Source organism: Bos javanicus, chromosome 7, assembly GCF_032452875.1.
Source record: "Bos javanicus breed banteng chromosome 7, ARS-OSU_banteng_1.0, whole genome shotgun sequence".
Lineage (NCBI taxonomy): Eukaryota > Metazoa > Chordata > Mammalia > Artiodactyla > Bovidae > Bos > Bos javanicus.
The window spans coordinates 70,256,330-70,282,978 of NC_083874.1; the positions used below are offsets into that span (position 1 = coordinate 70,256,330).

The 26,649-nt window shown below is 40.3% G+C and overlaps 1 protein-coding gene across 10 annotated transcripts in view; it reads right to left on the reverse strand.

Annotated features, from left to right (window-relative positions):
• The window catches only part of EBF1 (EBF transcription factor 1), a 427,899-nt gene that overhangs the window by 365,439 nt on the left and 35,811 nt on the right, over positions 1-26,649 (reverse strand). For all 10 annotated transcript variants that reach the window (XM_061424217.1, XM_061424216.1, XM_061424214.1 and 7 more), the window contains one exon: positions 18,729-18,797. In XM_061424217.1, coding sequence (XP_061280201.1) covers positions 18,729-18,797 — 69 coding nt within the window. The remainder of the gene's footprint in view (positions 1-18,728; positions 18,798-26,649) is intronic.

The window sequence follows — 26,649 nt, forward strand, 5'->3', positions numbered from 1 at the left end:
TGTCGCTTAGCACCACACCCCAGATTTCTGCCCCTCCTTGGCAGTTCAAAGGGTGTGACGAACCTGCTCAGGAAACACTGTCCACAAAGGCAGCTTTGAGTAGGGGGAAGTTCAGTGTACTTTTTTTCCCCTTTCACTATGATTTCTTCAGAACTATATTCTACAATATTGCCTCATTTCCTTTATTATTATTTCCGGGAAGAACAGTTTATTAAATTTGTTTAGGATTAAATATAAGGTAACTTTTAAATTAGGACTTACTCTGAAAATTGTCAGACTCTATATTTATGTTTGTCAGTACCTTCCAGAGAAAGATAGTAGAGACGCCTGCCAATGATGAGACATCTAGAATGGAAAGAATTTTCCTAAAATTCCTGCTGAAAGATGACTATTGATGAAATATCTCTGACAAATACAAAGAGAAATTGCTGTTTTTGCATAGTGTTATGACACAGCATAAACAAGCCCAGTTGTAAGTGAATGAAATATGTGAGCTTTAAAAAAATAGATAGAATATGATGGGAGTAGTCTGGGCTTCCTCCTCCCCGGGACTGTTATAATTTCTTAGAAACAATTTAACACGTGCTCCCTATATGTGTGATACACCATGCTGGGTCTTGTTGGAGATACTGAGCTCACAGGTTTCCTTGGACCCAAATCCAGAAAATACAAGATACACACTTCCCTGAGGCGGGTCTCCCACAAAGCGAGATAGAGAGCAGAGCAGGACCCAGATGGCCCAGGGTGGCAGAGAAAAGCCACTGGAATCAGAGCTAGGGATTTGGCTTACGGTCCTGGCGCTGAGGCTAATTAGATCTTTGGGCAATGTTAGTGAGCTCCTCTTGGCTTCAGCCTTCTCATTTGTAGAACGAAGGGACTGGACTGGAATCTCTGAGAGTTCATTCAGCTCAAAGAGAAACCTCATCTCTTCCTACAATAACCTGGATTCTTCAGAAAACCTGCCCTTGAGACCTGGCTAACTTACTGATTAGCTTCATGAAGCTAAACTACTCATTCTTCATCTCCAGGAAATGGGCACAAAACCCCCTGCTTATCTCACAGGGTTGCCATGGGAACTAAAATGATTTTGGCCAAAGAGTATGAATGTAAACTGAGAGGAGCCAGACCCATGTAAAATTTTTATTTCATTCCCTCAGAGAGGTAAATGAGGGATACAATTAAAGTGTTAGCCTTCTTCAAGTTATGTTTGTCTTGCTGCTGCTGCTGCTGCTGCTGCTGCTGCTAAGTGGCGTCAGTTGTGTCTGACTCTGTGCGACCCCATAGACGGCAGCCCACCAGGCTCCTCTGTCCCTGGGATTCTCCAGGCAAGAATACTGGAGTGGGTTGCCATTTTGGTAAAGATCAAAAACTCTTAGCTGAAAGGATGAGGCTCTAACAGTAGAATTCCCAGCATCAGTCAGAGTTGGGTGAGAAAACCATGCCTGCCATCTTAAGAGCTCTGCAAATATTCCTTGTTGTTTTTAAAGTTGGCTGTTTAATCAAACCTCAAGGAGACATTTCTGGTGGAGTTCACAGACTTGCCTAAACTACAAAGGATATCTAAATGGGGTCAAGAATGAGGGACAGGGGAGGGAATCAGTTAACTACATGTTTTGTTAATGAATAAAGATCCTATATTTCATTGCTGGATATTTTCATGTTATTTTAGGCCCATCAGCAGAAGCATAAAGCAAGCTTAATACACCAGAGGATGCAAAAAGTTCACAGTGACACTCAACATGTCACCAGTTGAAGGCAACCCCTGGGAAACAGTCTACCCACAGCCCTATCTTGAAACCAGACAGATGAAGCTGTCTGCTATAAAACTGAGATTCCCTTTCACTTTTCCACAATTACAAAATTGTTTGTGGCAGTCCCTGGAATCATTTATAACTGAGAGAACAAGGGAAGCCACCTTCAAACTCCAGTTTCAATAGACCTGAAATCCTCCTGGAAACCCAAAGCAGCTACACCATTTGGTATCCCCAGGGAATACGAGCATGAGATAAAAACCAATCTAACCCAGGGAAAGAAGGGCCACTGTAGAGCTTGGGCTAATTTCTTAGTAACAGTCAGCCCTTACCAAATTTTCCTGCTCCATCATTTCTGTGTACCTTAGAATTTGAATTCATAACTCACTGTGGTTGTTTAGTTGCTAAGTCGTGTCTGACTCTTTTGTGATCCCATGGACTGTAGCCCATCAGGCTCCTCTGTCCAAGGGATTTCCCAGGCAAGAATACTGGAGTGAGTTGCCATTTCCTTCTCCAGAGGATCTTCCCAACCCAGGGATCAAACCAGAGTCTCCTGCATTGGCAAGTGGTATCTTTACCACTGAGCCACCAGAGAAGCCCTTGTAATTTCCACCCCTGTTTTAAATTCCCACCTCCAAGGGAGCCAAGAAGGAATACTGACATGTTTATGTCAAGGACCTTCCAAATAGTTACAAAGGGAAGTACTGAGGTAGCATTTTTTACTTCCCAAATTGGGGGACTGCATGCCTGGCTAATATTACCTCTAAATACCCAGTGGACACCCAGGAACATGGCCACGCTAACCACAGTAGCCATTTCAGTCATGCCCCCTCAAACAACTTACTCCTAGTTTCTACAATATCTGGGTGGCAAAGAAAGCCCAGTGGGTGCTTGTAGATACAAACAAAAGCTTGCTAAAACCACCCTGTCTGGGAAACTGAGACATTCCCAGGCAATCTACTCTGAGCAGCAGACAGAAATAAAAAGACTTGGGAAGAAGAGAAACAGACATATAATGTAACACAGTTTCCTGAAAATCAGTATACCAAACTTCCATGACATGTCAAGAAATCAGACCTAATTCTGCTCTGATTATTTGTGGTATGTCATTATTAATGTTGCAGGAACATTTTTAAGCCACTATCACCACTTTGATGAAAGAAAAAAACTAACATTTCACAAGAAATGTTGAGAGCACCATGATTTGAAAGCAAGTACTATCAGTAAACTAAACAGCACTCTAAATAAAGAAAATGACTGCTGTTAAGACATACTGTTCTGAGAATTATCAGGAAGAGTACCGAAACACTAACACTGCCCTATATAAGAAATTATTCAAGTATGCATTTGAGTAATTCTGCATTTTAATTTAACCCTTTGAAACATTAATCAAACTGTGGCTAATTATAGGAATTAAGGAATTAAACGATGGAATCTTCTAAAAGATATTATTTAAAAGGCAGTTTATACAATTACTTGTATAGATGTTTGCTTTAAAGAGGAAAACAGTTCTACTGTAATGAAAAGGGTCTTAGAAAATTAAATTAACAAGGGGGGACCAGACTGATATGAAACTAAATTAGCATCAAATGCAAATTACAGGGTACTTAATGGTAGAAACAGGTGCAGAGAAGAACCCTAAATGAGATAAATGAATAAAACATCCCTCTCCACAAATGTGGAAGCTGACACAAAGTCAATGATATGAATAATTCAGCAGCCTCCACACTGCTGTTGAGGTCAGCCTGCCTTGACCTTTGAAACAGGAAGTAAAATTCAGTTCAAATTTGAGTGACTGGAAATATAACAGTTATTTATTTTTTTATATTAAAAAACCCACAGAATTTTTTTAAAATACAGATGCAGAAAATATACAATAGAATTATAGCTGAAACTAAAGCTACATAATCAAAGTAGCTGGTAAACAAACAAATTTTAAAAACTGTTAGGCAAGATTTCCCACAAACCATATTTCAATATGGAAATCCTAAAAATAAAATAAGTAAAAACATATGTATCAGCTTATTAATCAAACTCCCTGTGAGAATAAATTTCAAAAATTTTATCCTTTCTTCACATTATTTCATTGTTGATGTTACTGTAAAAAAGCATGTCATAATTTTTTAAAACAATCATATTTTTATTAATAATGCATGGAATCTCTCACTGTTACAAGACAAAATTTGGTTAAACTAGATTTTTAGAAATCTTTATGAAGCTGCTCTTTTTTTTAAATCCTTCAAACCATGATTTAACAAATGTTGCAGTCCCCAAATTAGGTTATCTGATAAAAATGTAACCCGGGTTCAAAAACAAATCATTCCCATAAGTGAATATTTACTGTGGTTTTATGTGTCTTTTATGCTTTCTTTCCCCCTTCTTTGTATGCTTCAAAAGTATTTTGTACAGTTAACTAGTGAAAGTACTTTCCTTATTTCAAATCGAATTTGGTACTGCTAGAGATTAACACAGTATGACAACAGAGCAATTTCTACAAGCTAGAAAGACACCTCAACTTACACGGTATATCACCCTCATCGTTATTTTACAGATGGCATAAAAGATGTTTGATAATAGCAGTTATCTCTGCCCTCCAATGGCTTCTACTAATGGGACCCACACCTTGGCTATCTACCTTTCATCTATCTACTATGCTTGTCAGATGAAACATTATGTTGAAAGAGGAGGTTAACTTTATTCTCCAGTTTCAGAGAGGGTTAAAGCTACACGCAAGCAAACACACACACACACACACACACACACACACACACAAGGCATCGATGAGGAATGGTAAACTAGTCTACAGTGCAATTACCACAGGAGGAAGTTTGAAATGTGCTCCTTCTAAATAAGCGTTCATTCGGCAGAAGCAAAATTAAAGACTCGGGGTGTGTTTTTTTAAATTATTATTATTATTATTATCTTATTGGCTAAATCACTCCTCGGTCGACATTTAATAAAGGGCGATAGACCAAACACTGCTGATTTGGGGCTTGGCGTAATGACTGACCTGAGTGAAGGTTTGTGTACAAAGTGGCTCCCCATTAAATAGGGCTCTGTGGAAGCAGCTGGTTCTCATTTTGAAACAACCGGTTTCTCTATCCCCAAGTGCTAAAGAAAATAATCCCTGCCATCTATGACTACACACTTTCACAGAGGCAGGAATGAGAATTTGATTGTGGAGATAATTAAAGTCATTCCTGGAACTTCCAAGAAAAAAAAAGGGGGGGGGGGGAAAGAGGTGGGATTGAAAGAACAGTCAATGATAGTGTTTAAAATTAAACTACGACAAATCATCTGGAGTGAAGGAGGAGGAGGAATCCCCGCCTTTCGCAGAATTTGGTGGAAGCAGTTCTCCTTCCTCTCCACCCCAAAGCTCAAGGGGAGGCCAAGATGCCCCGAGTCAGGGCCACAGCCCCCAGTGTTCGGCTCAGATGCCAGAGAATCTAAACATAGCTCGAGAAACTCCTTGTCAATGATGGCACGTCACGATGAGGTTTTGTTTTTTAAGTTTCAACCTTAAATAAAACAGCCAGAGAGGAATCCATCTGGATTCTGCAACAAAGTCATCCCAGTTGATCTGAAACACTAAGATTATTTCAACATTAAGAAAAAAAGAGAAGATATCAGATCTTTGAAGGCACACTTCTCTCAATCACAAGCAGAGCTTATGTTTTAACACTATGCTGCTCAAATAAGAACCCATGCTCCAATATCCTCAGTGACATTCGGCTGAAGCTGCATTTCCCGAACGCCTACAGATTTCACAGGCTTGTGGAAAACTGAAATATGTGTAATCTGTCTGTCTGCACTATCTGCCTTTAACAGGAAGAAGAGAAGGGCTCAATGAAGACAATCCAGGGCCTCCCAATTAACCTGATTAGTTCAGCACATTGCTCTCAAGAATGACACCTTATCTTGAAAATAAGGGAGAACTTCCTTCCTCAAGAACATGCAGGAGCCCCCAAAGCCACAACAGAGATGCAGCCTATGAAAGATGAACGGCCTCTGCTTCTCCTCCCTCTTTCCAGCTCACAGGCAGGTCAGGGAGACCGGCAGACACGGCGACTGATTGGATTTTGTGTCCTAAGGACAGGAGGCAAGCTCCCGTCTGCCCAGGTGGCCTTGGAGAAGGCTGGGAAAAGGGATGCCCTGTGGGCAACTTCAAGCCCCTTCTTTCAGAGTCAACCAGGCACATGATGGGATTGGGGTAGGGGGCAGGGGGGAGTTGAAGGGAGGGGGGGATTCATTAACCCTACAATCTCCAGAGTAGCACGTCAATATTACACCTGCCTAAAAGAAAAAAAGCAGTGAATTCTTAAGTCTTCAAACATTATATAAAACAAAGGCACTGCTGAAACTTATGGTACCCTAACACTGATTTCACATTTGATACAATAATGGGAGACTACCAAGTTGCCATACAAAAACAGAGCTTTCCCCTGAACTCTCTGAAATCTACTTGCTTGCAAAGAATACTGTATGTGTATGTGTGTGTTAAATTTATATTATCATGTGTAATAGACATACTAGTTAACAGAATATATTCTTGAAATGTACTTTGCGTGAATGTCAACAGCAGGGTTTTTCACTTACTTGTCTGCTCTGTGATTTACTTGATCAATTAAACAGTTAGGCAATGAGGGGATTTGCATGGTAATCGTGTGAAGATTAACATTTTTAAGTGTAACAAATTTAATATTTTATCTTACGTTTTCTGTTTCTCATCATTCTTTAATGGCAGTGCCTTTTCACTTTATTGTGTAGTTAAAACAAGCCTATCTTTAGGCAGAGAGATTAGAACACCAGATTCAACTCCACTTCTACCTCTTTCTTTCATTTCACAAAAAAATACTCTGAGCACCTACACCACAGCAGTGAGGCCACTGTGCTGAGTGCTGGAGCCACAGCAGCAACCAATATATGCACACCACTGCCATCTGGGGCTTACAGTCTACTTCCTGAAGAGTCTATCTGCCTCAGCAATACAAGAGGGAACTAAAATTAGAATTTCAGAGCTGGAAAGTGTCTTTGAGAGCTTTTCATTCCAGCCCTTTTAAAAAAATAACAGCCACCTTCTACTGACTGTGATTTATGTGCCAGGCATTGTGCTAAGTTCGCTCCATGCATTATCTACTGGAGTGGGTTGCCATTCCCTTCTTCAGGGGACCTTCCCGACCCAGGAGTCTAACCTGGGTCTCCCGCGTTGCAGGCAGATTCTTTACCATCTGAGCCACCAGGGAAGCCCACTGATTCCTCACCACAACCCTAAAAAGTAGGAACTACTACTCCTACCCAGTCTCACAGATGAAGAAACTGGAGCTTGGAGAAGTGAGACGATCTGCCTGCACCCCAAAGTTAACATCGGCAGAGCTCAGATTTGATCCCAGGCAGTCTGACTCCCCAGCCTGTGATTTTAACCAATGTGTAGACTGCCTTAGAGGAGTACAATAAAACCATGGAGTTTGCCCAAGTTCAATACCACTGAGTAAGAGCTAACAAGTAACTTTCTTCCCAGGGACATTTTTCCTCTGCATCATGATCTCTGTCGATCTGAAATAATATTCTCTTATTAAATATATATATATATGTATATATATATTTCTTTCTACACTTACTATTCCAATTTTTTTTCAACTCTGAGGTACTAAAAATACCAGGAAAGCCGGAACCATATGTTCCCTGTTATTCACTGTTATATCCCAACCCTGAAAACAATGTCTAGCATATAGCAGATGTTCAATAAACATTCGAGGAGAGAAAAAAATGAGCAACTCTTCAACAAGAGGACTTAACTTCAATAAGGTAATTCTGCTTGTAAGAAAGCTCCATGGCAAGCATCCATTAAGAATAACAACCCACATGGAATATTATGTGCAGATTGCAAGAGCTACCTGATTTCAAACACCTAATATGTGTCAAACTCTGTGCTAGGTATTTTAAACCACACAATTTTTCAAACTTGAGATGATTTTCCCATTTCAAAGATGAAAAAATTAAACCCCATGAGATTCAAATACTGGGAAATAATGGTGGAGGGATTTGATTTTCTGCCAATGAACTCCAAATTGTAGCCCTTTTCCATTGTACTCTGCCTTTTTCCAGATTTCTCTTTGGATTATGGTCTGTTTTATCCCCTAGTGAAACACACAATGGTTTACTCATCGAATTAAATGAGGACACAAGAATTCAAATACTGTGCTAGCAGTGGGCACAGCAATTTACACTATTACTATTTAATTAATTAATTTTTTTATTGAAGGATAATTGCTTTACAGAATTTTGTTGCTTTCTGATTTATGTTATTGCTGTTATTTTTAATCTCAGAAGTGAAGTGCCAAATCTACCAAGGAAACTGTTTAGATAAAAAGCTTTAGATTAATTCATGGAAAAAAGGAATTGTGGATATCAAGAAAAAGAGGCTGCACAAAATACTGAAAACAGTCTTTCATTTTTTCAACTGAACAACTGAGATGGGAAAAGATCAGACTGAGAGCTAGGACACGAAGTTTCAATCACTTGCTCTGCCACAAATAAAGTTCCTCAGGGGTATGCCTCAGTTTACAGATCTATAAAATGGAGTTAATTTCTGCCCTCACATTTGTATAAAGAGAATTCTCTGAAATACTATACCTTAAAGGTCTCCAATACCTTTGCAAGTTCTATTCAGATGTAACTTACTATTGAACTCATAATGGTCAGAGATATTGTTTATTTTAAGGTGCTCATAGGCCAGGATTCAGATCTGGTCTTCAAGAAAACATGAAGATGGCCAGAAAAGGACATTCCCACTCCTGTAGCCACAGAAAGAAGAACACAATTTTCTGAAAGACATTTTGAGATGTATACCATTCATCTGAGACTAGAATCTGGCTTTAAGGAAAAAAAGACTGTGTAGCAAAATATGGGTTTTAGACATTGTAACAGCTTCAATTCCATAGAATTCTAGTTGATCTATTTCAAATCCTAAAAGATGATGCTGTTAAAGTGCTGCACTCAATATGTCAGCAAATTTGGAAAACTCAGCAGTGGCCACAGGACTCCCAATCCCAAAGAATGTTCAAACTATCGAACAATTGCACTCATCTCATATGCCAGCAAAGTAATGCTTAAAATTCTCCAAGTCAGGCTTTAACAGTATGTGAACCGTGAACTTCCAGATGTTCAAGCTGGATTTAGAAAAGGCAGAGGAACCAGAGACCAAATTGCCAACATCCGTTGGATCATCAAAAAAGCAAGAGAGTTCCAGAAAAACATCTATTTCGGCTTTATTGACTACACCAAAGCCTCTGACTGTGTAGATCACAACAAACTGTGGAAAATTCTGAAAGAGATGGGAATACCAGACAGACCACCTGACCTGCCTCCTGAGAAATCTGTATGCAGGTCAGGAAGCAACAGTTGGAACTGGACATGGAACAACAGACTGGTTCCAAATCGGGAAAGGAGTACGTCAAGGCTAAATATTGTCACCCTGCTTATTTAACTTATATGCAGAGTACATCATGCGAAATGCTAGGCTGGATGATGCACAAGCTGGAATCAAGACTGCCAGGAGAAATATCAATAATCTCAGATACACAGATGACACTACCCTTATGGCAGAAAACGAAGAACTAAAGAACTAAAGAACTGAAGTGAAAGAGGAGAGTGAAAGAGTTGGCTTAAAGCTCAACATTCAGAAAACTAAGATAATGGGATCCAGTCTCATCACTTCATGGCAAATAGATGGGGAAACAGTGGAAACTGCGACAGACTTTATTTTGGGGGACTCCAAAATCACTGCAGATGGTGACTGCAGCCATGAAATTAAAAGACGCTTGCTCCTTGGAAGAAAAATTATGAGCAACCTAGACAGTATATTAAAAAGCAGAGACATTACTTTGCTGACAAAGGCCTGTCTAGTCAAAGCTAGACTAGTGGTCATGTATGGATGTGAGAGTTGAACTATAAAGAAAGCTGAGTGCCAAAGAATTGATGCTTTTGAACTGTCACGTTGGAAAGACTCTTGAGAGTCCTTTGGACTGCAAGGAAATCTAACCATTCAATCCCAAAGGAAATCAGTTCTGAATATTCATTGGAAGGACTGATGCTTATGAAACTCCAATACTTTGGCCACCTGATGCAAAGAACTGACTCATTGGAAAAGACCCTGATTCTGGGAAAGATTGAAGGTAGGAGGAGAAGGGGACAACAGAGGATAAGATGGTTGGATGGCATCACCGATTCAATGGACATGAGTTTGAGTAAGCTCCAGGAATTGGTGATGGACAGGGAGGCCTGGCATGCTGCAGTCCATGGGGTCACAAAAAGTTGAACACGACTGAGTGACTAAACTGAATAGCTTCAAAGATAATTTAACCAACTCTCTTTTCTAAAGAACTTTCTAATAAATAAAAATGAGACTTATCATTTTTCATTTTTGTCTTTGTAAAAGTGTGTGTGAGTGTGTGTGAGTGTGAGTGTGTGTGAGTGTGTGTGTGTGCATGCGCACACACGTGCGCATATGCAAAAGGAACCAAACCTGACACAGGTTCTGGGTTCTCTAACTCTCCATTTTGTGAAAGGATTTAACCAATAGTGCATCCAAGACCATCAAAAATGATGCTTTGGGACTCCTCTGGTGATCCAGTGGCTAAGGCTCTGTGCTCCCAATGCAGGTGGGCCAGTTTTGATCCCTGGTCAGCAAAATAGATCCTACATGTCACAGCTAAGACCCAATGCAGCCAATTAAAAAAATCTTTTAAAGTGATGCTTTAAGATATTACTAATGGATCAGAATACTAGTGAATGGGAAACATATTCAAAATAGGGGGAAGTTATTGTTCTATTGAACAATAATAAATAAATTGTAAGTAGCATTATCTCTCTATAGATAAGAGTTAAAAAAAAAAAAAAGCTTTAGTCAAACCATGGCTGCTTTCAGAAGGTGGAGGGTGACAACCTCTGACCACTGGCAAAGTTGTCCACCTACACTCTGCCTCCTAGGTCTCACCAGAGCAAGAAGTGACACTGTCCAGTGCGGGGCACACTCGGGGCACAAGTAGAGAGCAGGATCACACGAAAAAGCAGCAGCTACCATCACAGAACAAGACAGCCTAATCTTTCACTTTGATCATTTCCTATTCATTGATTAAAAAAAGAAAAGAAAAAGTTCTTTCAACCTGGAAACACATGTCACCAGTGTTCATGCCCCACAGAAGGGCTCCTTGACTTAGTCAGCCACCTCCCCACAGACATAAACAGTATCAATATCTGGTCAATTGAGCAGCAAATAAGCAAAAAAAAAAAAAAAAAGTTCTTGAAAGATTTTTGATATTGATGTTAAAGGGGCATTTTTTTTAAAAGCCACCATAACCTTGACATGAACCAAAATTTTAGAGTCTTGCCAAAATCCTATACAGTATGTATAGTGACCACATCCAGATTAAAAATTCACACGCCTGCAATTTAATTATTTTCTCTTTTTCCCCCTCTCCTGGCAGGGAAAGTGTTAAAGAAAACAATAAAAGGACAAGTAAGTGTACAGGGCAGGATTTACTGGCATTTACTTTTAATCTACGGCCCTTCACTCTGTAGCTTATCGGGCCTCCGTCAGTCCTTTTTCCTCCTTTATATTTCATGAGGAGCCCCCCATGCTGCTACTGAGAGACAGAGCCCAAGTGCCTATAAGCTTTTTGTCAGGTAAAAAGAGAAGAAAAAGGAAAGGAACAAGAGGAAAAGCAAAGCTAAGAGGCATCTATTAGATGTCACTAGGCTTTTGTATTCATGTCAATGATTCAGGATTAGAGTATTTGAAATAATCTTATTGAGAGGAATCAAAAGGCCCACCGAGTGAGAGGCTGCTCTGTAGCATATGGCAAAGGCTCGAACAATATCTTATTAAAGATGTGTTGGCTAACACTATTACTTTATATTATATTACAAAACTATTGTGCCTCCAACAGTTAGCGGGATGGTATAGTTACCGAGGGCCATTTTGGAGGTTATTGTGTGGGATCGAGCTATATAATTTGCCAGCTTGTCTAGTTACATCTTTCCAAGTAGGGTTTAGAGGCAAGTTTGGAACTGGAACCAAGCACTTCACCTTCAAAAATAAAAATCCCTAAAGCACACTGAAGACCACTCTATTCCCACTGGAAGTGGAATATACATTACATGGATGAAACGCCAATGGCATTTTCTTCCCCAGAACCGGTTTCATTAAGTTTGCATCATTTACCACATGTGACCCCCTGTCTCCCCCATGAAAAATATACAGGGTTGTTTTTTTTTTTTTCCTTTGGCTTTATTCCCCTCATGAAAAATACACACACACACTCAGCTTCACACATTAGCAGAGTTAAGGCAATTAAAATTATATTACAATAAGTACCGTAATGTTAAAACCTTCATTTACCTTTGGACAAAGGCTTGTAACTGGAGAGAGAGTTTGAGAGGGAGATTTATCTCCATCTACCCATACCTTTAAAGGCAACACGCAATCAAAGACAAACCTGTAATGTTCACCATTTTTCAATGATTGCAATTGGAGTATTTAGGTCACTTTTATATTATCATGGATGGTATACAATTACACAGTTTGTAAAGGGAGGGATGAGACAGTAGGTGAGAGAGAAGGAAAAAGATGGTCTTTTTCAGATAATACTTAATGCAAATTAAAATGACCAAAATCTCACTACATGCAGAAGCTTCTAAATGGAGTTTTTAAAATCTGTCAATTTTTATTAGAGTCTGGTCAGGTGTGAGCGGTAAGGAAAACCAAGGTAAATTTATCACTGGAGAACTGAGTTGCACTTTAGGAGGGTTTGGGTTTTTTTCCTAGTCTAAGCAATTTCTTTTAGAAAAGCAAAAGCATATTTAATATAGTGATATATTCTCATCACAAAATGACTGTGCAAAGTTGTTAGATGACACACAAGGGACTTTGTTCAGCTTCTCTGTATTTTTCCAGAACTGTTACAAAAACAAAGTTATGATGACACAGGATTAAAACCCCACACCATGGGCTGACACCCAGGCCGGTAACACATATGCACTACTGATTCTCCAAAGCTCCCTTAAATACATTTCTTGGAAGTTGCTGCCATTATTTCCTTTACAGGAAAGCTACAGTTGTTCATTATACAGTGTCTGTAGTAGTATTATACTGTATAAAAAGTGCTTTGCATTATGATATACTGTCAGCATACTTGAAATCCATTTGAATGTATCCTGGCTGTATATTTGGGAATAGCTGATAGCAAATGGAATATAGACTGCTATTAACTGATTGTATTCGTTACTTTCTTATCATGGTAGGAAACTGCATACAAATGTACGGGCTCATCTCCTATTCAGAATGGTATCTGAGATGTGATAAAATTTAGAATGATAGTCTCTCACATAAGTCTCATCGCTAATAATCACATATGAATTCCCACTGAGAAAACAAATGTTTAAATATGGTAGGATTAATAAACAACCATAAATTCACGCTCAGTGTCAGCGCTGGCTTTTCACTTTTGGAAAAAACGCAAACCTCTCAAACCAACCAAGAGGACAGCAATTATCCTGCCTGCAGCAATTTTAAAGAATGAATTCCTCGTCTTTTTATTTTAATGGGGCATTCAAAGTTAGGAAATCAGGTGATATAAAAGGCATATCAGAACTCTGGGAAATGCATTTATACCTCTGGGTCTTCGAGCTCTAGATAGCTATTTGTGTACCTTACAGAGTGATTATGTTTAGTGGTTGGTCCTTCTGAAAACTAGATGAACACCAAAATAATAAGTTGAAAGGTCAATGAAATAAAGCCATGAAACTCTGACTAAAAGTCTCATCTGCAACTTTAATAAAAGTATGCTTATGTTCATGTTAATTGAGGACTTTCTTTTCACAGAAGATAAAGAAATTTTAGTGCATTTTTGGATTTAAGTCTGATGATAAAAGACAAAAAAATCATTTGTGGTCAAGGGGCCGTGATGCCTTCACAATCTTAGGACTGCAGATATAGGAATTAGAATATAGCCCACCCTGCTCAATGGTTAAAAAAAAAAATACTACATCCTAATTCTAACGTTTTACCATAGTTTTTCTGTTATACAGATGAACATATATGTTACATATATATATCAGGATCAGTTTAATCAAGAAATTAGCTTGGTGTTAAGGCAACACTGCACTTTTCTGAAAAGTCTTATCACAGCACTCAAACCTCTAAGATGAAGAATGAATCAAAAAAAATGTTTTTATGAACAACCCTGATGCAGGTAAAATGGCCATTCCAATATTTTCGTTCTGAATTCTATTTCAGACAACAATCATAAAGCAAATCCATTTAGTGTTACCGAAGTGAAAGTGAACTAGATGTCAAAGATCTTTAGAAAATTCTGGAAAGAAACAAATACACACTATTTTTTCTTTTTAGGAGACTCTTGGGTAAGTGTGGCCTGAAGAACTAGTTCCAAACAGGCTAAATTCTTCATGTTACAAAATTGGTATGCTTTTTTTATATGTTGCATGTCAGGGCTTACAGCTCCAAAGTAGATACAGAGATTCTTATAAAATGGAAAAGAAAGGCCAATCTATTAAGCTGCAATAAGCAAGCCCAAAATCTTTAGAGGTATATTAGTTGACAGGCTTTAAAAATCCACGTTTTTAGTACTGGTTATGAAGAACTCAAACTTGTGGATCACTTGAGCCGCATTACATCCCAAAAGGGCTATGTCTAAATTCACACGAGACCAAGAAAGTAATTTGAGGAGGAATTTCATCCTTTATTATTTCTATCTATTAAAAGAAAAAAGTCCACTTGTCAATTCTCAAAATCCACAGTGCAAGGAAATGAAGAATTGGGCTCTTCTTTTCTCCCTTTATTTAGCAGTCCAACTATTTCATCAATCACACTGATCTTAAATTGAAAAACCAAACAAACAAATATTGAGCCATCCCCCTATCCCACCCTACTGGAAGTTAGCAGCACAAATCTGGCTGGAAACTTTAAAGCTCTGTGTGAAAGGAATCCTATAGCATAATTCAGAGAAAGAAATGTTTTTGTAAGACCCATCTGTATTCATCCATGTCATTGCTCAAAGAAAGTTTAGTGAGCCAGGGTAGAAAAATAAAGAGTTTTGTGAAGCAAATCTAGAATGAACAGTAATCCTAACTAACAAGATAAGGAGTAAGAGTCCAGTCTGCACACTTAATATATTCAGTTCAAGCATTTATAAAGAAGTTTCCACATAGAAAATGGAAGATTTTTATATGAATTCAGAAAATCTGGGTTCCCAACTCAGAGTACCCTAGGTGACTTTTGTCATTATCATCTTTTCTGATTCTTACAAAGTAAACCTAATTAAGAACCTCCCTCATTAGTCTTCCAGAAAAATTAGCACAGCTTATGCTAATTACTCCTGCAAAATTTAATAAACTTGTTGAAATGGGAATAGTCTAATGAGGTTTTATTTATTGAACTAAGATAACTCCAAGGAAAAAGGTTAGGACACAAGGATATCCGATGTGGTAATAAAACTACAATTTATTCAATTTCTAAACATGAACTTTATTGCAAACCTTTTAAATTCAAATATGAGTTACTATGTGAATATGTTAAATCAATCTCCACCTTAATCCAATAACTGCAAGTCATTTTTGGCTTTTTACTTTAACAATAATTACCACACATAGCCCTTTACCTCAATGATAATGAAATCTGCTGTTATTAGTTCCTGGTCATCAGCTATTAAACACAACACATTTGACTTTTCCCATGTCTATATATTCCAAATATCTAGATCCTTGCACACAGGCTGGTTTTTATAATTCTTAATCAAACAATTTGGCATTAAACAGAAACACAACCAGGCAGTCAACTCAAGATGCACACATCATCCATTTACAAAAATTTCCTTCCAAATGTTTTTGAAGTGACTTGACAAATTGTCATAATTGTAAAAAGAGTTGGGGTCATATTTTTCTGACTATGTTGCATGCTATCATAAATGAAGCAGAAACACATTTTCTAAATCACAGTATTTAACTGCTGATTTTGTTAATTCCACTTTTTTGATAGACTATGCCAAGCTGACCACTTGCAGCAAACCACTGGCAGCAAATAATACTGCCAAAATTTAACACAGAAATAGCTTATCCTGCACCACTGCCGTATGACCATAAAGCCTCTTCTATCAATCCTATAAATAGTTTTCCTGAATAACCACTACTAAAAGTCTTTCGACTGATAAAAATAGCACTGTTCTTCCAAAATCTGAAGGACAAGCAAAGGGAGCTAAAAATTATTGGTGCCCAAAAGGTGACTGCGTGTTAAAACTATGCTAAATCCTAACACAAGGATTGCCTGTACCCTCAGTCCTATAATTGCAAATTGGATGCATCTTGTAAAAACAGTTACTCCTGCTACTGAATGCAGGCCCCATAACCTATTTTTACAAAATATGCAGGGATTCTCATCCATAAATCTGAAAGCAAATCAAACCCTAAGCACGTAACACAGATATTATGCAATCCGTAATATAGAATCAAAATGGAAACTATGAAATTCAAACACAGTTGCCATCATTTTTTTTCCTTTGCAGCAATTTTATGGAATTGAAAAATCTTTTCTATTTCGCCCTTCCTTGTGTAAGTTCTTTTCCTGTTGTTATTCTCTTGTTAAAAATGGAAGTTTCACATATCAGCACAGACAGGACTGGAGCATTAAAAACCTTTGGCAGACTGAAGGACAAATAAATTCTGAAAACTCAGATGCAAATAAAAATAGCTAAATGGGGTTTTGCATATCAGCTGGCATCGCTGCTTGAAAAGACAGTTCATGGGAGACAGTGGCAACAGCCAGCAAATAAACGTATGTTGGGACTCATGCAGATAACCAGGGTTTCAGCTGCTTTTCCAAGTACCCCTCTCTTAAGAGACCAAGATTGGCTAACAGCATTTTCTACTTTGTCAAACCAAAAAAGAAAAAAATAATGAAAAGGATAAATGTCATGAGTAATATCTCTAAAGCCACCAACAGTATAAAGTGCATACTTATTTTACCTAAATTGTTTGAACTACCCTAGCCAAGAAAAGGTTTTAAGTACCCTACTGGGATAGATGCAAGGCGGCAACAATAGAAGCCACACTAATGCAATCCAGGTAACACAATCCTGTTTCAAAAACACGGGCCGGGCTAATTACAGCGCTGCTGAGTCAAGTTTCTTATGCCATCGCAACCCACAGAAACAGGTCAAAATCAAATGTTATTCAAACCACAGTCATATCAACCTTCTATATCAGAGTCACGGCTTAAAACCAAATGAAGAACTTAAAAGCTTAACCCATTCAAAAGCAAAAAAAAAAAAAAAAAGCATTTTCATTGCGGGTGGCAAAGTAAGGTTCTTGTCATCATCTAAACCAAAAGAAACTGTGCGACAGAACCAAATGCTGATAGTTACAAAGTATGGGCAAATATTTGGGCTGGTCTTTTGATCAGAACACTTTCTTCCTAATAGAAGAGTAAAATCTGCTTAAAATAACAAATGGTATTTTGAAGCAAGGTATTTAGGTGAAACAAACAGCATAAAGGTTATTTTTTTTTTAATTTATCTGAAGATTTATCTGCCATCGCAGAAAAAGAAACTGCATAATGGCATGTCTGCTTCTGTAGATAAACATGCTATATTAATTCTATAGGCAGCAGACAACTTCATTACACTCTAAAGGTGGGTGTTTTCAGCTTTGAATCAAAGAAGATATTAAGCAAAGTTATCAAGTTATCCAGCAAAGATATGTTTTTGGTGAATATAAGTGAAAGACAGTTCAAATATCTGACTCAAATGCAAGCTTTATAAAACTGCTAGGCAATCAAAATTGGGTTTAAGCCTAAAGAATCACATAAGTCAAAATTAACAACTAATGTTTTGTCATAAATCACAATGAAGAATACTTTTTCAGTTAACTGAAAAACGATAAAGCCCCCCAAAAGTAAAGAATTGGGAAGATAGATAGAAGTGCACCAGCGGGCAGTGGGGGGGTGGAGGGGGTATCCAAAATCAATATTACCAAACCCCAAAAAGGGCTTTTATTCAGCTGTTGATCTCCTCAATGAGAGATCAGTCAGTCTTACTTGCAAGACTCTTCCAGCTAGTGGAGGGTGCTAGCTCTTTTCCTAGCTGACAACTGACAGTATCTATAAACCTTCCAGGCCATTTAACTCCCAATGAGTAATGCTATGTAACAAATGGTTTATCATACATGTTTCCATACAATGAATTTCAATAATTAAAATGTAAAACGAATATTTGGAATGCGACTTTGCATAATCTCTGCACACACTGACTCGAAATTGCGCCGAACAACTAAAACAGATTTATTGTTCTACAATGATTTACTTGGTCATGTCAGATTAGTAATATGGATCTGTTTAAAAACACAATAATTAAGACAAGCAGGATAAATTAATCAACTTCCAATGCAGTCTGAGCTACAATCAAACCCGGGAAATTACTGTAGAAAATCTTGGTTCACAGATCTCTTTAAAACTGCTTTTATGCATAAATAAAACCTTAAAATGTAGATGGATTACGTCCAACAGAACTACTGTAGCTAAAAGTGATAATGATTCAAACATTTTTCAAATAAAAGTTAAATATTTATAAGCACCCAACCACATTTCATAAATCACAAATTATTATTATTTTATTTCTGAAGCTTCCTGGCACAGCATGAGGATTGAGCCACAGAAAGTCAAGAAAGAAGAACATTCCTTTAGGAGCATGAATCAGACACAAAACTGGAGCAATCCAAGAAAGCGGGCCTCCAAAGAACATTCCATATGGCTTTCCCAGGAATCGCAATAGCTCAAAGTAGCAGATGCAGTCATGACCAACAGGCGAATTTCGGCCACATGCCTTCCTAACCCTCACCCGAGAGCCACACGAGGCAGGTGTTTCATTATAATGAGGAAAAAGAACCGACTGAAAGTAGAGTGGTCCCTACCTGTCAATTATCACTGGATCTGAGGGAGTCTCATTTCGGTTGCCACAGCTTTTCTTGTCACAACAGCGGCTGCAGAGCAAAAGCGAGAGGATTTAGTACAACCATTACAAATGTAAAATCATCATTTAGGCAGACAGAAGGTTCAAATTGCTGGGTTGCAAATGCTAGAATTACCACAAGCCATACCTGGCAATCAACGGATCCCTGGGACAGAATATTCTGTTTGGGTCACCTACGGGTTAATGCCAGGTTTAACCTCTCCCTGCACAAAGGCGGGAGGGAGAGGGACTCTCTCCAAGCGAGGACTGACAGTCCTAAGATGGGGTCTCCCCATCACTGCCCGCGGAATTGGAAGACTTCACTGTGAAACGCATTATTATTACATCTACCCAATGAGAATATTCAGGGTTGTGGGTGGCTCAAACTCTCTTCCCTCAAGATCACACTAATTGCGTGGAACACGTCAGTAATGAGGTATGAGTGATTCTCCCCCTCCAGTCATTTTGTATTCAATGGATTCCTTTTTCTTCTGCTTTCTCTTTTATAGGAGACGTTTCCTTCAATCACAGCCTTCCTGAAATCCTAAAACTCTAACGGTCTGCTTTGGAACCATGTTCAGAATGTAAGAGTGAAAGTACAACACAATAATTAAGACAAAGAGGAAAGACAAAACACAATAGAGATCCACATGTCCTCTGGCTTTTGTGCCTTCCACTGGTCACTGTGTAAGTTTTCTGGAAGCAGTATGGACATGGATCCAAAGGCTGGCAAAGGCCTGACAGTGAATGCTCTTTATTAGATCAGAGAAGAGGCAGTTATGGGCAAGAAAAGCATCTACTATCAAAATCCCACCCCATATGTGACCTTAAAGTTGCCAGTGTTTTCTTAAATTGAGATGCTTCTAAAAAGTGAAAAATTAGAGTTTTTGAAAATTACCCATGGTCAATGGAAGACTATCCATCTGAGACTTGTCTGCAAATAAGAAATGTGTCCAACTGGCCAGTCTATACCTCAGGGCACACTATAAAAGCATGTATTTGATCAATCATGAAGGTGAGGGAGTTATGCAAGGGTTATACATTACCTGCATCACAAATAAAATATGCATTTATCTCCCTCTTACACAAGCACATGCGTGCGCGCGCACACACACACACACACACACACACACACACTCATTCGACCTAGTGAATCATAGAGCCTAAATTTGGAGAGCTGTTGGAGAGAAACAAACACTGAACTTTATTTTCAGGACCCAGAAATACACACCCGCACAGGGGGTCTTTCACCAAAGTTGGGAAGTCTCTATCTCTGAAAAGAGAATCAACTTCCAAATTGATGCTCATTTTATTTGTCTCTCATATCTTCAGAAAACAACAGCTAGAATTCTCTCTCCTTTGTCAGAGCCCCAGCTGAAAACCACACCACTCGCCTTAGAGCCATTCCCTTTCTGGTTCAGAGGAAACAATTTCCTCCAGGTCTGAGTTCAGCTATACTAGGACTTTGAGGGAAAGAAAGCCCAAAGGATCCCAACACGTAAAAGAGATGTAGAAAAAAGGGACTGAGAAATCCAGTAGTCGACATGAATGCCAAAAAAGTAATGATAATTTAAAAACTAAACTTTACTATCTCTGAACTCTACTTCCCTGCACCTACATTTCAAGGGCTTGCCAGGAGAGTGCAGTGGTTAAGAACACTGACTCTGGACTCAGAGTTGCTTGTGGCACTGGAGCAAGGTACTTCACGTCCTGGAGTCTTAGTTTCCTCATCTATAAAATGGAGCGATTGCAGTACCTACCTCTCAGTGTGAGGGCACAGGTCTCCAAAAAAAGCCCATCAACAGAGCCTAAGTCTTTACCCAGGGAGAAAAGCAATGCATGGGAAGGCCTATTTCTCCTTGCTTTTTTCCTTTTCTTTTTCAAAACAGTGATTGGGCAAATCTCCAGAGGTCAAAACCCTCACCATCATCCTGCCTGGACTATTGCCTTCCAGGGACCCTTCCAACTTGCCTGGTGATAGTTTCAGACTAGAATCTACATCTCCAGATGATCTGACCCTCTCCCTCCTCACTGCACCACCCTCAACCAAGTCACTTTCATTTCTCGCTTAGACTCCACATTGGCCTCCCCTCCACTCTTCACCCACCACCAACAGCCAGAGTGATCTTTTCAAAACGTCAATGGAACTGTCACTCCACTGCCCTAGACCTTTTAAGGGCTTCCCACCACACTGAGAATAAATCTATGGCATGACATGGAGCCAGAACACCTCCCCATCTCTTGTCACTCTCCTCCAATGTGCCACACTCCAGCCTCACTAGCCAATTTCAGTCTCGACACTCAGTCTGACCCCAGGCCCAGGTGCGGGCAGGCCTTTGGGCCTGGACTGCTCCTCCTCTATGCCCTCCCTAGCTAGCCAGCCTCTACCCACTCTTTGGGGCATCCCAGGAGACTCAGGGGTAAAGAATCTGCCTGCAATGCAGGAGACCCGGATTTGATCCCTGGAGAAGGAAATGTCAACCCACTCCAGTATTCTTGCCTGGGAAATCCCAGGGACTGGGGAGCCTAGCAGGCTATAGTCCATGGGGTCGCTAGGAGTTGGACATTACTAAGGGACTTCACTTTCACTTTTCACTTTCATGCATTGGAGAAGGAAATGGCAACCCACTCCAGTGTTCTTGCTTGGAGATTCCCAGGGACGGGGAGCCTGGTGTGCTGCCGCCTATGGGGTCGCACAGAGTTGAACACGACTGAAGCGACTTAGCAGCAGCAGCAGCAACAGCAGGCTACAGTCTGTGTGGTCGCAAAAGAGTCGGACACGACTGAGTGACTAAACAACAGCAACCTCCTCTTTGGGCCTAGGCCTCTAGACTCCTTCCTCAGAGAAGCTGATCTTAACACTTGATAGGCTGCTCTAAGTTTTTCCTCTCAGGGCACCAAACAAAAAGCAAATTATATTCTTATGTATATACTTGTGTATTTTTTGTTACTATCGTTCTCCTCCCATCCCTCCCCCACTAACCCATATGTTTCATAAAGGAACACACTGTCAATCTTATTTACCTAGCGGGTAGCTATAAGGCCTGGGACAGAACAGAGAAGATCAAATAATGGTTGGTTGGTTGATTAGATGACTTCATGAATGAATGTATTATACTAGGGGAAATACAATCCAATAGGAAGGTAGCAGATAAAGGAAGCCTCACTGCCCCTCTGAGCAGACGCTGCCCAAGGAAGGAAAGTTCACCCCCACCCCACCAACCCCCCAGACCACCTCCCCAGGCAAGGCAGCACTAGGCCTGAGATCTGCCCTGCGCCTTAAGCACTGTCTTCATCCCCTTAAAATATAAGTGCCCTCGAGTGAAGCCAGCTGAATCGAAGCACAGCCTAAGTGAGAACCACCCTCTCTGCTGGGCCCCAGGGGACCCAGGGCAGAAAGCAGATGCAAAGAACAGAGGTGGAGAAGGATGAATAGAAGAGGAATAAAACAAGGAAAATGGACTAATGGGCTGGAGGTGACGTAACATCATTCATAAAGAAAACTTTACACAAAGTATGAAAAACTAGCCCAACAGGTCTCCTGCCTCTCAGGTCATATCACTGCACTGCGCAGTCGTCATCCTCAAAGTGGGATTCCTGGGCTCTGTGCTGCATCTGGGGCGGTAACAAAGTAGTGTCTATGGTTTAAGCCCACTTTAAAAATAAATGCATATACACATATACATATATGTGTGTGTACATACATATGTAAACATGGAACTGTGTGCAGCATTAAAAAGAACGAAGGTGGGTTTGTCCACATCATCACAGAAAGAAGTCTACATCATAGTACGACCTGAGAAAGCCAAACTGCAGAACAGCATGTTTGGTGTGTGTGTGTGTGTGTTAGGTCACTCGGCCGCATCCAACTCTGAGATCCCAGAGACTGTAGCCTGCCAGGCTTCTCTGTCCTAATGGAGCGAGTTGCCGTTTCCTACTCCAGGGGATCTTCCCAACCCAGGGATCAAACCCACATCTCTTGCATCTCCTGCACAGGCAGGTGGATTCTTTACCACTAGTACCACCTGGGAAGCCCCATATGTATGGGATGGGTATGGTCCAACTTCTGGGAGAAAAAAACCAGTAGGCGAGATGGAGGGAGGAGAGGAAGAAACAAATTGTCATAAGCCACCCTCAGTTCCCTCAAATTTCTGCACAAAGTGACAGCCTATGAAAGCCCTTCCCTTACCACCCCCAGAGCTCTCTAGCCCCTCATCCTGCTTCACTTTTCTTCTGAGCACTCATTTTATATTTATTTTTCTTCTTTATTGTCTGTCCATGAGTACAAAGGTCTTAGATTGTTCTGTTCATCCCTATATCCCCAGCAACTAGAACAGAGCACAGCACACAGTAGGCCCTGTGGAGTAAGTGAAGAAGAGTAGACAGTACATATTCCATTCTGTATTTCTACAATCTTTTGATTGCAATATGATTTTCCTATCAAAAAACTAAAAACTGCAAATTGGGAAAGGAAGGTCTTCCTTTAGGCTGAGCCAGCATCTAACCTCCTGAATCTCCCTACTTCTAATGCAAAGCCAGGCACAACAAAGACCTGTCCTTCCTTCCTTCCCCATGATGGTCTTTCTCTCCTTTCCTCTCTTCTCCAAGCTGAACTGCTCACCAGCCCGCACCCAGTTCCCTCTATTGGACCCAGAAGGACCAAGAAAGGTGGGTACCAACCTCTACCATACACAAGGCAGGCATTAACCAAGAAGGGCAGGATGAAGGGAGAACAGATTCACTTGTGTTTAAGGCAGAAGAGGTCTTGGGCTGAAACAATACAGTACATGGAACAACAGACACAAAAGCACTCCAAGGGAAAAGCTACTGTGTTAACAAAAGAATCACAGTGCTAACTCCATCCTCATGAGGGTGTGACTGATGGACCTTGATCCCCTCAGATGCTGTTCTTGAGAGTCTTACTATGTGTGTCAGGCACTGCACCAGGCACAGACCTGGTATTTGCTCCCTAAAGCAGGCATCTATCAGCGGACTTGGAGTTTCCTCACTTGCCTTGTCACAGAGCAGGATTCCCACTACTTCACATCCGTTCTCAACGTGCACCCCAGTGGCAGGAGACCAATGTGGCCCAATCACAGGAGGGGGGACCCTGCCGCACCTGGGGTCCTATATACACAGTGGACTCAAAACAGCAGCCCTTTCCCCAGCAAGACTGTGTATCCATCCCTCATACAAGCTTGTCCAGGGAAAAGCAAGCTTGTGAGTCTCTTTCTGAGCAGCATGGCATAGGTAGTGCCTCTCTAGCACACTGACACATGGCTTCATAAATCAGAGCAAGAGACGCTTGCATCTTCATCTCAGAGACATGGAACTTCTTCCCAGAAGTAGAGGCTCTCTTAACTGGAAGAAAGCATCACCTCCACCTTTAAGCTTTACAACAGAAAGCAAGATTATTTTACCCATTTAGCCAAAATGGCTGGAGAATGAGCATATGGTTATCTGAACAATTTGATTAATAGTAGTAAGTTCATTCTTTCCCTCAGTTAACCAACATATTCAAGTTTTCCCATTCTTAAAAAAACAGACTTGCTCCTCCTTTTGTTGATTTCTTCACTGCCTAACTATCTCCTTGCCAGAGCCTCCATCACTGCCTGGTTTTTGGGTTAGCACCTACTTGAATATCCTCTCTTGAAGTTCACCAGTGACTTTCTGGTGCTCTTCTCAGTCTTCAGGTCCATCTGGATCTCCCTACACTTATTATGTGGATGGCTCCCTGCCTCTGAAATACCCTGCTTTCATTTCTATCTCCTGTATGTTCAAGGTTCTTTATCCTAATTCTCGAATGCACTAAAAGTGACACTGTTCCCCAAGAATGTACCCACAGCCTCTCCTCTCTCTAATGCCCCATCCCCCGTCAATCCCACGTAAGGCCATAGCTTCACCTCGCACCTTTGTGAAAAGACCTCAGAAGTTGATTATCCTTCACCCTGACTGCCCAGATCCAGGCCACAGGCTCACCATCTGCAGACTTCTCCCCACAGAAATCCTACTTGGACCACCAACAAATGGACCAAAACACTCCTTCGCACACCCTCTAAAATCCTTGTCCTGTCTCACCTTCCTCCCAGTCCCTGCAAATACATCCTCCCTTCTCTGAGCAGCCATGGTATTTGACCTCATGTCTCATCCCAGTCCTCTTTCTACAGTGCTGTCTAGTTACCAGCTTCAGGTTTCATCTCCCAGGCTAACCTGTCAGCTCTGCTACTGCAGGGACCAATCCTTTCTGGCTCTTCATTCCACTGTGTTTTTGCAAAGACTATAAGAATGAATGAAAATATCCTTAACCAGCATACCTAGAATGAACAAAGCATGTTAACATCTTAGGAGACATTTCCCTTCCTTTCAACAGTCTCTTACCATCTTTCCCTCTGAGCAACTACACGCCAGGTACTTAGCTAGATGCTGCAGATGCTGCTACTACTGCTCCCACTACTTCCACTGCTTCTATTAATATCAATGCTGATACTCTGCTGTGACTATTGATCATAACAATCAACATTCAGCACTTACTATGTGTCGGGTACCAAGATAAGCATTTACAGGGGTTATAGGATTTAATCTTAACAATGACCCTATGACAGAAGTCATAGTTTCACACATTTCTCCTCATTTCACATATAGGCAAATAAAGGAGAGAGGAAAACTGGACAACTTCTTCAAGGAGCTCTTAGTCCAGCAAAGAAAGACTTGCCCTAGACATACAGTTACAATGTGCTGAGTGTACAGTTACAGGGTCTGAAGGAAAAGCACAGGATATAATAGGAGCACAGAACAAGGGGGCCTCACTCAGGCCAACAACCAGGAACACTTCCCTAAAGAAACACGCTTCGGTGGGAATCTGAAGAACGAAATGAGAAAAAGCCAGCCCAAGAGGAGGGAAGAACAAGGCATATCAAGGGCCCAGGCCAACCCTGAGAGCTCACGGTCCACAAGGCATGAGGCACTGACAGTGGGGAAAGAAGGTTTTCCTAAAGAGAGCACTCATCCCCTGTGATTGTCCTGTGTCCTGGAAAGGAAGAAAATCTGCTTCCGCCTGCCTGGCGGGGACTGGAAACTGGACTCACCTTCCAAGCAGAGTTTCTATTTTCCCTTCACATTTTAAAGATGTGGTGGTGCATATAATCAAATCCTTTGTGGAATAAATCCTGCTTTTACATTTTGAAGAGCTTCATCCACAAGTATTAACAGAATGTAAAGATGACTGGTATGATAGATTCCAGTTATCCAAAATGCAGAACCTCTCCCAGAATTCCATGGAAAGAGTTCTGTGCCATCAAGTCAAAGGGATTTTGTCTCAAGGAGAGACAGTAATTATAATCCCATGGCAGCAAGTCCTTTACATAGCTCATGCAATGGATTACCCTCTCAACAGAACAAAACTGATTTTTTATATTTGCAACCACCTTATACGTAATTCCCTGATGCTTTTTTTTTTTCTCTGCCAACAACAAAACAGAATCAACCCAAGCCCTTTCCTGTCGCTCTAAATTCTCTGTCTCCTTTACCATAGCTTCAATGTACTATAAATATACCTCTTTTGTGACATAAACGCAAAGTTTTATTGTGCCGTTAGCCTTGATAGAAAGCACTGCAGAAAGTTGTTTAGAAATTAAATATCTAAAACAAGCTATTTTAAAATCCAAGGCCCTCACTATTTCATGTCTGCAATGAAGAAATTTCATCTTAGGGAAAGCAAGCTGTCTTTCACACCATATGGTTAATGGTGGTGCATAGCAATTAGCCAGGCTGATTAATGGTGAACAGACTCTAATTTTATGCTTATAATTGAGCCTGCATTTGCACCCCTGGTGCAAATTCAGCACATCCCAACTTCCACTTACAACAGGCAAGAAATCAAGAGA